The sequence below is a fragment of the Vanellus vanellus genome, assembly GCF_965231255.1.
Source record: "Vanellus vanellus genome assembly, contig: HAP1_SCAFFOLD_2416, whole genome shotgun sequence".
Classification (NCBI taxonomy): domain Eukaryota; kingdom Metazoa; phylum Chordata; class Aves; order Charadriiformes; family Charadriidae; genus Vanellus; species Vanellus vanellus.
In genome coordinates, this window is record NW_028126995.1 from 1 (window position 1) to 9,902 (window position 9,902).

General features: G+C 69.3%; 2 protein-coding genes across 2 annotated transcripts; one reads left to right on the forward strand and one right to left on the reverse strand.

Annotated features, from left to right (window-relative positions):
- The first annotated feature begins 595 nt into the window (after positions 1 to 595).
- Positions 596 to 5,813, forward strand: LOC309685574 (inosine-5'-monophosphate dehydrogenase 1-like). Its single transcript, XM_082501318.1, has 4 exons — positions 596 to 743; positions 825 to 968; positions 1,101 to 1,184; positions 4,788 to 5,813. Exons 1-4 carry the CDS (start codon positions 601 to 603, stop codon positions 4,807 to 4,809), a joined length of 393 nt encoding a protein of 130 aa, XP_082357444.1. The 5' UTR covers positions 596 to 600; the 3' UTR covers positions 4,810 to 5,813.
- Positions 5,814 to 6,838: 1,025 nt separating this feature from the next.
- On the reverse strand, positions 6,839 to 9,740 carry LOC309685575 (uncharacterized protein). Its single transcript, XM_082501319.1, has 4 exons — positions 9,696 to 9,740; positions 7,999 to 8,711; positions 7,426 to 7,830; positions 6,839 to 7,347 (listed from the first exon to the last, which is right to left on the reverse strand). Exons 1-4 carry the CDS (start codon positions 9,731 to 9,733, stop codon positions 6,971 to 6,973), a joined length of 1,533 nt encoding a protein of 510 aa, XP_082357445.1. The 5' UTR covers positions 9,734 to 9,740; the 3' UTR covers positions 6,839 to 6,970.
- Positions 9,741 to 9,902: the final 162 nt, after the last annotated feature.

A 9,902-nucleotide genomic window follows, 5' to 3' on the forward strand; every position in this document is an offset into this window, starting at 1 on the left:
CCCCGCAGTGATGACGGGGTCCCCATAGCCATGTCCCCCCCCCCGCAGTGACGATGGGGTCCCCATGACCGTGTCCCCCCCCCGCAGTGATGACGGGGTCCCCATAGCCATGTCCCCCCCCCCCCGCAGTGACGATGGGGTCCCCATAGCCATGTCCCCCCCCGCAGTGATGACGGGGTCCCCATGACCGTGTCCCCCCCCCCCCCCCGCAGTGATGACGGGGTCCCCATAGCCATGTCCCCCCCCCGCAGTGACGATGGGGTCCCCATGACCGTGTCCCCCCCCCGCAGTGATGACGGGGTCCCCATAGCCATGTCCCCCCCCCCCCGCAGTGACGATGGGGTCCCCATAGCCATGTCCCCCCCCGCAGTGATGACGGGGTCCCCATGACCGTGTCCCCCCCCCGCAGTGATGACGGGGTCCCCATGACCGTGTCCCCCCCCGGGGGTGGGTTACCCATAGCTGTGCCCCCCCGGGGGTGGGGGGTGGGTCCCCATGACCGTGTCCCCCCCCCCCCGCAGTGATGATGGGGTCCCCATAGCCATGTCCCCCCCCGCAGTGATGATGGGGTCCCCATGACCGTGTCCCCCCCCCGCAGTGATGATGGGGTCGCTGCTGGCGGCCACCACGGAGGCTCCGGGGGAGTTCTTCTTCTCGGAGGGGGTTCGGCTGAAGCAGTACCGCGGGATGGGCTCTCTCGACGCTATGGAGAAGAGCAGCGGCAGCCAAAAGCGCTACTTCAGGTAACCCCCCACACACCCCCCCCCTCCCCAACCCCCCCCCCACCCCCCTACGGTGCGTGTCAGCGTGTCCCCCCCCCGCAGCGAGGGTGACAAGGTGAAGGTGGCGCAGGGGGTGTCGGGCTCCGTCCAGGACAAAGGCTCCATCCACAAATTCGTCCCATATCTCATCGCGGGGATCCAACACGGCTGTCAGGACATCGGCGCCCGCAGCCTCTCGGTGCTGCGGTGAGTCTCCCCCGGGGGGGGGGGGGGGACGGGGGGGACACACACACTTACACACGGGTGACATCACGGGGGGGGGGGGGTCACCCCCAACGCCGTCGCCGCCACCCCACAACCGCCGCCCCACTGCGACAGGTCCATGATGTACTCCGGAGAGCTGAAGTTCGAGAAGAGGACAATGGCGGCGCAGATCGAGGGGGGGGTCCACGGGCTCCACTCGTAAGTTTGGGGGGGGGGGGGGATTTGGGGGAGGTGGGGGAAGGGGGTACTGGGGTGGGAGGGGGGAGTACGGGGACGCTGCCGCAGGCACCACGTCAGATCCGGCTCGTGGGGGGCACCCAGTCGCCCCAGTGCCAGATATGGGGGGGGCACCTGGTTACCCCAGTGCCAAGATGGGGGGGCACCCAGTTGCCCCAGTGCCCGGTATGGGGGAGGCACCTAGTTACACCAGTGCCAAGTTGGGGGGGGCACCCAGTTGTCCCAGTGCCACGTTAGGGGGGGCACCCAGTTACACCAGTGCCCAGTATAGGGGGGGAACCAGTTATACCCCAATGCCCGGTATGGGGGGGCACCCAGTTGCCCCAGTGCACAGAATGGGGGAGGCACCCAGTTACCCCAGTACCCAGTATGGGGGGGGAACCAGTTATACCCCAATGCCCGGTATGGGGGGCACCCAGTAGTCCCCATGCCAAGTAGGGGGGGGCACCCAGTCACCCCAGTGCCAAGTTGGGGTGGAACCCAGTTACCCCAGTGTGGGGTATGGGGGGGGAACCAGTTACCCCAGTGCCAGGTACGGGGGGGGAACCAGTTACCCCAGAGCCAAGCTGGGGGGCACCCAGTTACCCCAGTGCCGGATATGGGGGGGGCACCCAGTTGCCCCAGTGCCGGGTGCAGTGGGGGGGTCAGGTACCCCATTACCCCACTTGGGGGGGGGGAGGGGGGGCGGCAGACCCCCATTGCCCCAGTGTGGGGTATTGGGGGGGGGGGAGGGGCAGCATGTGCCCCCCCTCCCCCGGTCTGTGGGGGCCCCCCCCGGGGCTGTGCCACCCTGGGGACACCCCAGTCCTGGGGGTGCTGGTCCAGACTGGGACTGGGGGGACGAGGGGGGGGGGTCTGGGGGCTGTGGGGGGGTGTCCCCCCCAGTGAGAGTCGGGGCGCAGGCAGGGGGCAGCTGTTGCTTTAATTCACCCGGGGGGGGGCGGGGGGAGCACCCGTGGGCCCCCCCACCCCACTGCTCCCCACCCCACCCCCCAGTGTCCGCCCCACCTCTGGGTCCCATCGTGTGTCCCCCCCCCCGAAATGGTGCAGTATAGGGGGGGGCGTGGGGAGGCGGGGCTTGTGCGAGGGGGCGGGGCTTCTTGTGGCCGGCAGAGCTGGTTGGCCGGGCGGCTGGGCACTGGTTGGCCAGTTGGGTGGTGGGCTCGTGGCCGGTTGCTGGTTGGCCAACTGGTGGGGCTGCTGGTTGGCTGGGTGTGGTGCTGGTTGGCTGTGGTTGGTCAACTGGTTGAGATGCTGGTTGGTCAGTTGAGATGCTGGTTGGTCAGTTGAGATGCTGGTTGGTTCTGGTTGGTCACCCCATTGGCCAAGCTGCTGGTTGACTGGTCGAGGTGCTGGTTGGCTGACCAGGATGCTGGTTGGCCTCACTGAGGTGCTGGTTGGCTGTGGTTGGTCAACTGGTTGAGATGCTGGTTGGTTGGTTGGTCAGCTGGCCAAGGTGCTGGTTGGCTCCGTTTGGTGGCCCCGTTGGCCAAGCTGCTGGTTGGCTGGTCGAGGTGCTGGTTGGCTGACCAGGATGCTGGTTGGCCTCACTGAGGTGCTGGTTGGCTGTGGTTGGTCAACTGGTTGAGACGCTGGTTGGTCGGTTGAGATGCTGGTAGGCTCTGGTTGGTGGCCCCGTTGGCCAAGCTGCTGGTTGGCTGGTCGAGGTGCTGGTTGGCTGACCAGGATGCTGGTTGACTGGTTGAGGTGCTAGTTGGCTGTGGTTGGTCAACTGGTTGAGACGCTGGTTGGTTGGTTGAGGTGCTGGTTGGCTGTGGTTGGTCAACTGGTTGGGATGCTGGTTGGTTGGTTGACTGGTTGAGATGCTGGTTGGCTCCGGTTGGTGGTCCCATTGGCCAAGATGCTGGTGTGCTGGTTGAGGTGCTGGTTGGCTGACCAGGATGCTGGTTGGCTCGTTGAGGTTTTGGTAGGGATGCTGGTTGGTTGGTTGGTTGCCTGGTTGGTTGGCTGGTTGAGGTGCTGGTTGGCTGGCCATGATGCTGGTAGGCTCTGGTCGGTTGCCCCGTTGACCAAGATGCTGGTAGACTGGTTGAGATGCCGGCCAACTGGCTGGTTGTGGTGGTGCCGGTTGTCTGTGGTTGGTCAACTGGTTGGCTGTGGTTGGTTGGCTGGTTGAGGTGCTGGTTGGCTGGCCAGGATGCTGGTTGGCTGGGGTTGGTTGCCTCGTTGGCCAAGGTGCTGGTCAACTGGCTGGTTGAGGTGTTGGTTGGCCAACCAGGACGCCAGTTGGCTGGTTGAGGTGCTGGTGGGCTCTGGTTGGTTGGCTAGCTGGTTCTTCGGCCAGGCTACTGGTTAGCTGGCTGGTTGGTTGGCTGTCCGCTGGCCAGGATACTGGTTGGCCACTTGGCCGCCTTGGCCAGGCTCTCCATGAGCCCTGACCAGACAGTGCCGGGCCAGGCCCCGGTGGTCGTGGCACTGCCGGTACCCCTCAGGGTGAAGCCGGGCAGCGGTTCACGTCCTCACCGGCAGCCACGGGGCCGCGGCGCCCGCCCGGCGTCCGCCTCGGCGGGGACAGAGCCGCGGGGACAGAGCCGGGTGGCCGGAGCGTGGTGCCGGGAGCTGGTGGCCGGCCAGCCCCGTCAGAGTCTGCTACCGGTGCCGGGGGGCTCGGTCACGGCACGGTGCCGGTGCCGGCCCGGCTTGGTCGGAGCGCGGTGCCGGTGTCTAGCTGGAGCGCGGTGCCGGTGCCAGGCGGCTTCACCAGAGCACGGGACAGGTGCCGGGAGGCTCGACGGGAGCGCGGGGCCGGTGCCGAATGGCTGAGCTGGAGCGCGGTGCCGGTGCCGCGTGGTGCCGGATGATGCCAGTTGGTGCCGCATGGAGCCGGTTGGGGCCGGATGGTGCCAGATTGTGCCGGTTGGTGCCAGTTCGTGCCGGATGGTGCCGGAACCACAGGGCTCAGTGGAGCGCGGTGCCGGTGCCAGCTCGCGGGGTCGGAGCGCGGTGCCGGTGTCCGGCTGGAGCGCGGTGCCGGTGCCGAATGGCTGAGCTGGATCGCGGTGCCGGTGCCAGGCGGCTTCACCAGAGCACGGGACCGGTGCCGGGAGGCTCGACGGGAGCGCGGGGCCGGTGCCCGTTGGGGCCATATGGTGCCGGTTGGTGCCGGTTGGTGCCGGATGGAACCACGGGGCTCGGTGCAGCACGGTGCCGGTGCCGCGTGGCAGTGTCGGCGCGGAGGTCCGGCCGGCCGGCGGTGGCGGGGGGGTGCCGGGGGGTGGCCGTGCCGGGCCGCGGTGACCCTGTGCCCTTCTCTCTCTTTCCTGCCCACGCCGCCGCCGTAGCTTTACGGTTCTGCCACGTAAGTACCGGCTCGGACCCCCCTCCCGGCGGGGGGGGGGGGGGGGGGGCAGGTTTGGGGGGGGGGGTGGATGGAGCTGGGGGGGGTCAGGGTGTGAGGGGGGGGGGCACCCCCCCGGTTCCCAGCCAGGATGTGACGTGGTGCCGGCGGCAGTGGGGGGGGGGGGGGGGGAAGGGGGGGTTTGGGGGTGCAGGACCCCCCCACCCCCCCTCGCTCACCCCCCCCCCCCCCGTTCTGCCCCACAGTTACGAGAAGCGGCTGTACTGAGGAGGGGCCGCGGGCTGCGCCCCCCCGGCCCACCCCCGCCGGGACCCCCCCGGGTCCCCCCCGCCGCCGCCGCTAGTGCCGCACCGGGGCTGCCCCCCCCCCCCGGCCCCCCCCGGCCTGAGGGGTGCTGAGCCCCCCCCTCCCCCCCAGCACCCAGCCGGGCCCGGGGGGCTCTGGGGGGGCCCCGCGGTGCTGCAGCCGTAGAGGTGGGTAGGACGTAGCGCCCGCTTCCCCCCCCCCCCCCCCATTGCCCCCCGGGGGGGGGAGGGGCTGCCCCCCCCCGGACCCTCAGCGGGACTCTCTGCGGGCGGGGGGGGCTGCCCCTGTTCCCCCCCCCCCCCCCATCCCCGGGGGGCACCGGGGGGGCTCCGCGTGTATCCATCCCGGAGTCAATAAAGTCATGGAGCATCCGGCGCTGCGGCCGCGGGGCACCGCGCGGGGGGGGGGGAGGGGCAGCGGGGGGGACACACGCACGCCGTGGCACACCATGGCACACCGCGGCGTGGGTGGGTGCACCGGGCTGTGGGTTGGCACACCACAACTTGGGTTGGCACGGCGCGGCACCGGCCCGGCACACCGTGGCACACCGCGGCACAGCCTTCGCACGCCGCGGCCGCGGCTCTGGGTGCCACGGCACAGCCTGGCATGGCCACGGCACAGCCTTGGCACAGCCTCGGCACACCCCGGCATGGCATTGCCAACTGTGGCACAGCCTCGGCACACCCCGGCACGGCTTTGCTCACCATGGCACAGCCTTGGCACACCGTGGTACGGGTTCCCACGCCGTGGCACAGCCTTGCACACTATGGGAATGCCTTTGCACACCATGGCACAGCTGAGGCACAGCCTGGCACGGCCTTGTGTGGCATGGCACAACCTTGGCACACTGTGGCACAGGTTGGCACGTCCCGGCACGGCTTTGCACGCTGTAACGCAGCCTTTGCACAACTGTGGCCGTGGCTTTGGGGGCCGTGGCACGAGTTCACATGCCGCGGCACAGCCTCGGCACAGCCTTGGCATACTGTGGCACAGCCTTGGCACACCCTGGCACAGCCTTTGCACGCCCCGGCACAGCTTTGCACGCCGTAACACAGCCTTTGCACAACTGTGGCCGTGGCTTTGGGGGCCGTGGCACGAGTTCACATGCCGTGGCACAGCCTTGGCACACCCCGGCACAGCCTTTGCACGTCCCGGCACGGCTTCGCACGCCATAACACAGCCTTAGCACAACTGTGGCCGTGGCTTTAGGTGCCGTGGCACGAGTTCACATGCCATGGCACAGCCTTGGCACAACCTTGGCACGCCATGGCAGTGGCTTTGGGTGCCGTGGCGCGGGTTCACATGCCGTGGCACAGCCTCGGCACAGCCTTGGCATACTGTGGCACAGCCTTGGCACAGCCTGGCACAGCCTTGGCACGCCCCGGCACAGCTTTGCACGCCGTAACACAGCCTTTGCACAACCGTGGCCGTGGCTTTGGGGGCCGTGGCACGAGTTCACATGCCATGGCACAGCCTTGGCACAACCTTGGCATGCCATGGCCGTGGCTTTGGGTGCCGTGGCGCGGGTTCACATGCCATGGCACAGCCTCGGCACAGCCTGGCACAGCCTTTGCACGCCCCGGCACAGCTTTGCACGCCGTAACACAGCCTTTGCACAACCGTGGCCGTGGCTTTGGGGGCCGTGGCACGAGTTCACACACTGTGGCACAGCCTTGGCACAACCTTGGCACGCCATGGCAGTGGCTTTGGGTGCCGTGGCGTGGGTTCACACACCCTGGCACAGCCTCTGCACACTGTAACACAGCCTTTGCACAACCGTGGCCGTGGCTTTGGGGGCCGTGGCGCGGGTTCACATGCCATGGCACAGCCTCGGCACAGCCTTGGCATACTGTGGCACAGCCTGGCACAGCCTTTGCACGTCCCGGCACAGCTTTGCACGCCGTAACACAGCCTTTGCACAACTGTGGCCGTGGCTTTGGGGGCCGTGGCACGAGTTCACATGCCATGGCACAACCACGGCGCACCCTGGCACAGCCTCGGCATACTGTGGCACAGCCTCGGCACAGCCTGGCACAGCCTGGGCACGCCGCGGCCGTGGCTCTGTGCGCCGTGGCAGGGGTTGGCGTGCCGTGGCCGCGTGCCGGTGCGCCCGCCGCAGAGCTCAGAGCCGGGCCCGGGGGGGGGCGGCGGGGGGGGGCCCCCGGAGGGAGCGCAGGAAGGCGCGCAGGGCCCGGCGGTAGTCGCGGGGGTGCCGGCGGAGGTGGGCGGCGTGGCGGGAGCGCGGCCACCCCCGGGCGCGGGCAGGGATGCCCCGGGCTCGCCAACCCCGCAGCAGCGCCCGCAGCGCCGCCGGGGCGCTCAGCGCGTCGTCCAGGCTGTAGAAAAGGAGGAGGGGGCAGCGCAAGGGGGGGGCGGCGAAAGCCCCCCGCGCCCGCTCGAAATCCGCCCCCAGCCAGGGCCCGCACGCCCCCAGGTAGAGGCGGGCGCCGGCGTGGGCCACCGCGCGCAGGGATGGAGTGGCCACCGCCCCGGCGAGGCCTGCGGGGAGGGGGGGGCAGCGTCAGCGGGGCGGCGTTGGGGGTCCTCATCCCATCCCCCCCCCCCCCCCGCACTCACCCCGCGCCACCTCCCCGAAGCCCCCGGTGACCAGGCTGTCGTAGACGATGCCGCGGAAGCGCGGTGCCAAGCGGCGGCACTGCCGGGGCCGGCGGCGCAGCAGCAGCAGCACCTGCGCGAAGGTGTAGGCGCCGGCGGAGATGGCGTGGACCAGCAGCGGGCGGGCGGCCAGGCCACCCCCGCCCCCGCCCCCAGCGCCGCCATTGCCACCCCCAGTGCCACCGTTGCCACCACCAACAGCACCCACACCAGTGCCACCACCAGTGCCACCGTTGCCACCACCAACAGCACCCACACCAGTGCCACCACCAGTGCCACCGTTGCCACCACCAACAGCACCCACACCAGTGCCACCACCGCCACCACCACCACCACCACCATCACCACCACCACTACTGCCATCACCTCCAATACCACCATTGTCACCACCAACGCCACCACCACCATTGCCACCACCACCACCAGTGCCACCACCACCACTGCCACCACCAACACCACCACCACCATTGCCACCACCACCACCAGTGCCACCATTGCCACCACCAGCACCACCACTGCCACCACCACCAGCACCATCATCAACACCACCGTCATCACCACCAGTGCCACCATCTCCATCACCACCACCACCATCACCAGTTCCAACATCGCCATCACCACCACCATCATAACCATAACCACCAGTGCCACCATCACCACCACCATCATAACCATAACCACCAGTGCCAATATCACCATCATCACCACCATCATAACTATCGTCATCGCCATCACCAGCGCCACCATAACCATCAACACCCCCGTCATCGCCATCACCGCCAGTGCCGATATCACCATCGATACCACCCTCATAACCATCACTGTCATCGCCACCATCATAACCATCACCACCATCATAACCAGTGCCGACGTCACCGCCACCGCCGCCATCGTCGCCATCACCACCATCCTCGCCACCGTCACCATCGCCACCAGTGCCGCCATCGCCGCCGCGGTCCAGCAGGCGCAGCAGCCGCCCCGCCAGGCGCCGCCCCCGCCGCGGCCGCAGGACGTGGCACGCCGTGGTCCCCACCACCAGCACGTCCACGCCGTGGGGCAGGTAGAGCTCCAGGTAGGGGGCCAGCGCCCCCTCCCCCGCCCCCAGCCAGGGCAGCAGCAGCAGCAGGGGGGTTTGGGGGGACCCCCCCCCGGCCCCGCTGTAGAGGCGGATGGTCCCCGAGAAGGACGTCACCGTGACGGGGGGCAGCGGGGGGGAGGGGGGGCTGCGGGGCCGCCCCATGGCCTCCCTGGGGGGGGGGGGGGACAGAGGAAGGGGGTGGGCGTCACGGGGTGGGACCCCCGCAAGAGGGGGGCACCCCCTCTCTTCCCCCCCCCCAACAAATAGGGGAGACCGCCCCCCCCCCCCCCCCGAGAGGTAGGACACATCCCTCCCCCCCCCCCCCAAGCGTGAGGGCCCCCCCCGAATGTGGGATCCCCTCCCCCAAATGTGGGACCCTCCCCCCAAATGGGGACTCCCCCCACCAAAAGTGGGACCCCCCCAAATGTGGGACACACTCCCCAGATGTGGGACACCCCCCCAGTGTGGGACAACCCCCCCCCCAAATTTGAGACCCCCCCAAATGTGGGAACCTCCCCCCAAATGGGGACTCCCCCCACCAAAAGTGGGACCCCCCCAAATGTGGGACACCCCCCCAGTGTGGGACACCACCCCCCAAATTTGAGACCCCCCCAAATGTGGGACCCTCCCCCCAAATGGGGACTTCCCCCCCCCCAAAAAGTGGGACCCCCCAAATGTGTGAACCACCCAAATGTGGGACACCCCCCCCCCCCAAATTTGAGACCCCCCCCAAATGTGGGAACCTCCCCCCAATTGGGGACTTCCCCCCCAATGTGGGAACCCCCCCAAATGTGGGAACCACCCAAATGTGGGACACCCCCCCAGTGTGGGACACACCCCCCCGCAAATTTGAGACCCCCCCCAAATGTGGGAACTACCCCCCAAATGGGGACTCCCCCCCCAAAAGTGGGACACACACCCCCAGATGTGGGACACCCCCCCAGTGTGGGAACCCCCCCCCCAAATTTGGGACCCCCCCAAATGTGAGAACCTCCCCCAAATGTGGGACACCCCCCCTTCCTCAGCATCCCCCCCCCCGGGGGCACCCATTGGGGGTGGGGGGTCCCTGGCGGGGGGGGGGGGGGGGGCAACGGGGGCACCCAGAGCCCTGCCCCCCCCCCGTGCCCCCCCCGTGTCCCCCCCCAGCGCTCACCCGCGGTCACTGGCGGCGCCGGGGGGGGGCGGCAGCATCGGGGGGGGCGGCTCGGGGGGGTGTCCAGATGGGGAGGGGGGGGGTCCAGATGGGGGAGGGGGGGGGGCAGATGGGGGGGGGGCGTTCAGATGGGGGGGGAGGGGCAGATGGGGGGTGTCCAGATGGGGGGGGGGCGTTCAGATGGCGGGGGGGGGGTCCAGATGGGGG

Excerpts from the sequence above, each read along its gene's own strand:
- LOC309685574 (XM_082501318.1), top strand. The coding sequence starts at position 601 with ATGATGGGGTCGCTGCTGGCGGCCACCACGGAGGCTCCGGGGGAGTTC. Across the intron at positions 969-1,100 it reads CGCAGCCTCTCGGTGCTGCG|GTCCATGATGTACTCCGGAG; the intron begins GTGAGTCTCCCC and ends CCACTGCGACAG. Across the intron at positions 1,185-4,787 it reads GGGGTCCACGGGCTCCACTC|TTACGAGAAGCGGCTGTACT; the intron begins GTAAGTTTGGGG and ends TCTGCCCCACAG.
- LOC309685575 (XM_082501319.1), bottom strand. The coding sequence starts at position 9,733 with ATGCTGCCGCCCCCCCCCGGCGCCGCCAGTGACCGCGG. Across the intron at positions 8,712-9,695 it reads GGCGCCGCCAGTGACCGCGG|GGAGGCCATGGGGCGGCCCC; the intron begins GTGAGCGCTGGG and ends CCCCCCCCCCAG. Across the intron at positions 7,348-7,425 it reads CTTCGGGGAGGTGGCGCGGG|GCCTCGCCGGGGCGGTGGCC; the intron begins GTGAGTGCGGGG and ends CCCTCCCCGCAG.